We start from the raw sequence: 4144 nt of genomic DNA, 5'->3' as shown, positions 1-4144 counted from the left end.
ACTGGTATTAAACCATCATTTGAGGTTTTTGTGCAAGTATTTTATAGGATCCATTGTTGTTAGACCATTTATGGGATTGGTACTTCAAACTTGACTGATATCTAAACTTCCTTAAACTAAAATTGGTATAAAGTGGCTGCAAATAATAAGAATTGGCCTCTGTGGTTTCTAGTGAAGGGGATAGATTTAAAAAAAAAATAGTTTGTTTGCACTTGGTCCAACTCCTTCTTGTTTAAAAATAGGTTCTTGATTAGATAATGCATCACCTTGCCTCTATTAGCTACTGACCTCCTAGAGAGGGATAGAAGTAAAGATTCTTGAATATGATAATTAGAACCTTTTGCCTTGAACCTTTGCTCTTGAACTGTTGTGCTCTCCCTACTCTGCCATTGTAATTGCTACTTATTTGCCATTCTAAAACTAGCCATACACTTCTTGGTATTGTCATAGTTGTTTGCATGAACTTCAAGCATCTGTTATGTCTAAACATTGTCCACATTTTGCATTATCTAAAGCCACTTAAAATTCTCGTTATTGCTTGCCAAAGGACCATACGATTCCTTTGTTCTATGATTGTAATCAGTCCTAGAGGATTGTGCCTGCTTGTATTGGTCTTGAGTGACAGAATGATACATGAATCTGGAGACTGTTGGGACCATTGGTTAGGTATTTAAGAAAATAATAATCAACCGAAAGTATGATGCATATCAGGAGTATAGAGGGTATGCCCTTTTATGGGTTTTGCTCTCTATTTTTAGTAGGTATATCAGTGGTATATGATGTATATTATAGTTCTGACACTTGGAAAAATTTGAGAAGAAATGGGGGATAGTATACCAGTGGTATATCAGCTATACCACCCTTTTGACACTTACGAAAATTTTAAGAGAAAAAAAAATGGCTTGGGCGTTGGGCCAGTTATTAGCGTCCCCATGCTTAACTTAGTATTACTACTATCGTGGGTCTACTTTTTACATGGGCCACCAGATTACCTACTCTTATCAGTTATAATAAATGGGTTTGGCCCAATAATGTTGTAATTCATTTTTTGGCTGTGTAATACTTATTCTACGTTTCAATTCTTAGTTAGTTCAATTTATGAATGTATACTGACATTGTGCATACCCGTTTATATCTTTTTTCACCCAAACCAGTTGGTGGACCCCAACGGGGCCGACTAACGTATCTAGATCGAGTCAACCCAACTTGGAGCGAAATGGAGCATACGTTGGAATTAAGATGAACCCAATTGCATAAACATTTTCCTTTTAGGCTTGGTCGGCCTAAATTCTTCCTTAATTACTTACTTAAAATTATTATTTGTGCAATTATTATGTCGATTGGAACCCTTATAAGATTGTCATTTTAAAGTCGCCAAAAGGAATTTATTATAAAATTCAGGACTAATTTTCGAGACATTGATGCAAACTTGGGACTGATATGAATAAAAGGACCAAAACTGCGGATTTTCATAAAATTTGAGACTGATTTAAACATTTATGAAACGTGTGGACTTATGACATGTGGACTAATTTGGACGAATATTCAAAACTTGTGGGGCTAATTTTGGTTATTTGAACTTAGACTAAAAATAAAACCTGACTTGGCAAAGGAAGAATAAAAAAATGGATTATATATGTAGTATACTATTAATATATGGACTATAATACTATGCCTAAAATTATTTTCCTTAAGAACTATTTTCTATACTTGAAAAATATTTTTTCAAAATTATTTTGGGTGGACTTACGTAGAGTCCTACTTAGGCTAAGAGCCTTCGGGTATTAGCCTAAGTGTTCTAGTCCGATACCCTAAAACGCCCAATTTTGGGCAAAACTATACCATTTTTTAAATTCTTGAAAAGAGGTGTTTTTGCATGAAAGACTAATTTTTATTTGAGGAAGCATGAAATGCAAACTATTTTTATCACAACCAGCTTATATCTATATAAACATATTATTAGAACCCATAGGTAAACCGCAATTGAGCGGATCCTTAATATCGGGGTGCCTAACACATTCCCCAAGGGATCACCAGAACCCTTACCCATACTTAGGTTAGATTAGGTTTCTTTTAAAATTTAACCGTTTTAAATGAACCTTTTTCGAATAGATTTTTCCTAATTTCCTAAAAATTAGGTGGCGACTCTAAAAATTAAGTCAATTTAGAGTACTATTACGTAGAAGTATATTTTTTCCTTTTTTCCAGTACGATTGACAACCGTACTTCCCCTGGAAACTTCTCTTTTTTAAATGAGGCAAGTGCAAATGCGAATCAGAAAAAAAATATGACATACTACATTTGGTATGAGTTCCATGGGAACCCAGGGCATAAGACCACAGATTGCAGACATCTCCGGGAGGAAGTAGCCAACATGCTCGCCAGGGCTCATTTGCAGGAATATCTCAGTGAAAGGGCGAAAAATAACTATGGTAGAGCCAGAGCGGATGAAGAGAAGGGTGCACGAGGCACTCCGCTGCACATCATTAACAAGATTTTCGATCGATCTATGATCACTGGGACGAGCTTCACCACTTCTAAGAAGATGAAGATCTCGATAACACGGTAAAAAAGAACTCGAGACTCCCCGAGGAAAACCTAGTTACTTTCTCTGACCAGGACGCAACAGTCATTGCTTTACCGTACAATGATGTCTTGGTCATCATCGTGCTCATTGGCAATTATCGGGTGAAGCGTGTGATCGTTGATCTAGAGAGCTCGGCTAATATTCTCTGCCGAAAAGTAATAGAGGAGATGGGTTTCCTGGGGGAAATCATACCGGCAGCAAGAACCCTTGCTGGCTTCAAGATGTCTAGCGAAACAACTAAAGGTGAGGTAGGCTTGCCGGCAGAAGCCGGAGGAGTCACCAAGGTAACAAGGTTCTATATAATTGACGGTGACATGCAATACCATACGATCTTTGGGAGGCCATGGCTCCACGACATGAAGGCAATACCCTCAACAGTATTTCTTTGCTCAAGTTTCCTACCCTAGAGGGGATCAGGCAGATCCAGGGAGAGCAGCCAATGTCGAGGGAGATGTTCACAATTGAGGAGCCTATAACAATTCAAAATTTGGTCATACCTGACAAATAGCAATTACAGAATTCGGAACCCGCATCGACTGCAGCTCAATAGGTTCCATCAGAGAACGGAAGCGATGTGGGACCGGAAGAGGTCAAAGATGAGTACGAAGTTCCAAGATATTTCCAACCTCCCAAAGTCACAGATGCCACTAAGTGTACGACTAAGGAGCTCGAGCAAATTGTCTTCCAACCAGATCAACCCGAATGAAAGGTGGGCACGGGGTTGACCCCGGAACACAAGAAGGTCATACTTAACTACTAGAGAGATAACAATAATTGCTTTGCCTAGTCCCATAAGGATATAAATGGTATACCCTCGGACATGCCAACCTATAAGATCAGGCTAGACCTCAATTTTCCATCGATTTGCCAGAAGAAGCGGCCTATTGCTGAAGTTCGAAACAGGTTTGTCAAAGAAGAGGTATCTCGTTTATTAAATATAGGATCCATTCGAGAAGTGAAGTATGCAGATTGGTTGGCAAATGTAGTTGTAGTACTGAAAAAGCCAATAAATTTAAAATGTGCATAGATTTTAAAGACCTGAATAAAGCTTGTCCGAAGGATTCATTTCCTCTTTCCAGCATCGATCAAATGATCGATACTATGGCCAGTCATGAAGTAATGAGTTTTCTCGATGCTTACCCCGAGTATAACTAAATAAGGATGCTCCCAGAGGATTAAAAGAAAACCTCCTTCATTACCAATTTCGGTACTCACTGCTATAATGTAATGCCTTTTGGTTTGAAAAATGCTGGAGCTACTTATCAAAGGCTTGTAAACAAAATGTTTGAACAACAAATAGGAAAAACAATGGAAGTTTATATTGATGAGATATTGGTCAAGAGTCCCTGTATTGGGGACCATCTAAGTCATTTATAGGAGACGTTTGAGGTCCTGGGGCTGTACAACATGAAGGCAATCCGGAGAAATGCGCATTGGGGGTCGGATCTGGGAAGTTCCTGGGTTTTCTTGTCTCTCAAAGGGGATTGAAATAAACCCGGAGAAGATAAAGGCAATAGATGGCATATGAGATACGCTAGAGGATATCAAGGCGGTATA

The 4144-nt window shown here is 38.6% G+C and overlaps 1 protein-coding gene across 1 annotated transcript; it reads left to right on the top strand.

The window, feature by feature from the left end:
* Positions 1-2287: 2287 nt before the first annotated feature.
* On the top strand, positions 2288-3614 carry LOC132031944 (uncharacterized). Its single transcript, XM_059421797.1, has 3 exons — positions 2288-2459; positions 2546-2871; positions 3459-3614. Exons 1-3 carry the CDS (start codon positions 2288-2290, stop codon positions 3612-3614), a joined length of 654 nt encoding a protein of 217 aa, XP_059277780.1.
* The last annotated feature ends 530 nt before the right edge of the window (positions 3615-4144 follow it).

The sequence above is a fragment of the Lycium ferocissimum genome, chromosome 9 (assembly GCF_029784015.1).
Source record: "Lycium ferocissimum isolate CSIRO_LF1 chromosome 9, AGI_CSIRO_Lferr_CH_V1, whole genome shotgun sequence".
Classification (NCBI taxonomy): Eukaryota; Viridiplantae; Streptophyta; class Magnoliopsida; order Solanales; family Solanaceae; genus Lycium; species Lycium ferocissimum.
The sequence above is the reverse complement of the archived record's forward strand: the minus strand, read 5'-3'. Positions and strand labels throughout refer to the sequence as shown.

Coding starts and splice junctions, on each gene's coding strand:
- LOC132031944 (XM_059421797.1), top strand. CDS start 2,288: ATGACATACTACATTTGGTATGAGTTCCATGGGAACCCAGGGCATAAG. Junction 2,460..2,545: donor CAGAGCGGATGAAGAGAAGG/GTGCACGAGGCA, acceptor ACTTCTAAGAAG/ATGAAGATCTCGATAACACG. Junction 2,872..3,458: donor AAGCCGGAGGAGTCACCAAG/GTAACAAGGTTC, acceptor TCGATTTGCCAG/AAGAAGCGGCCTATTGCTGA.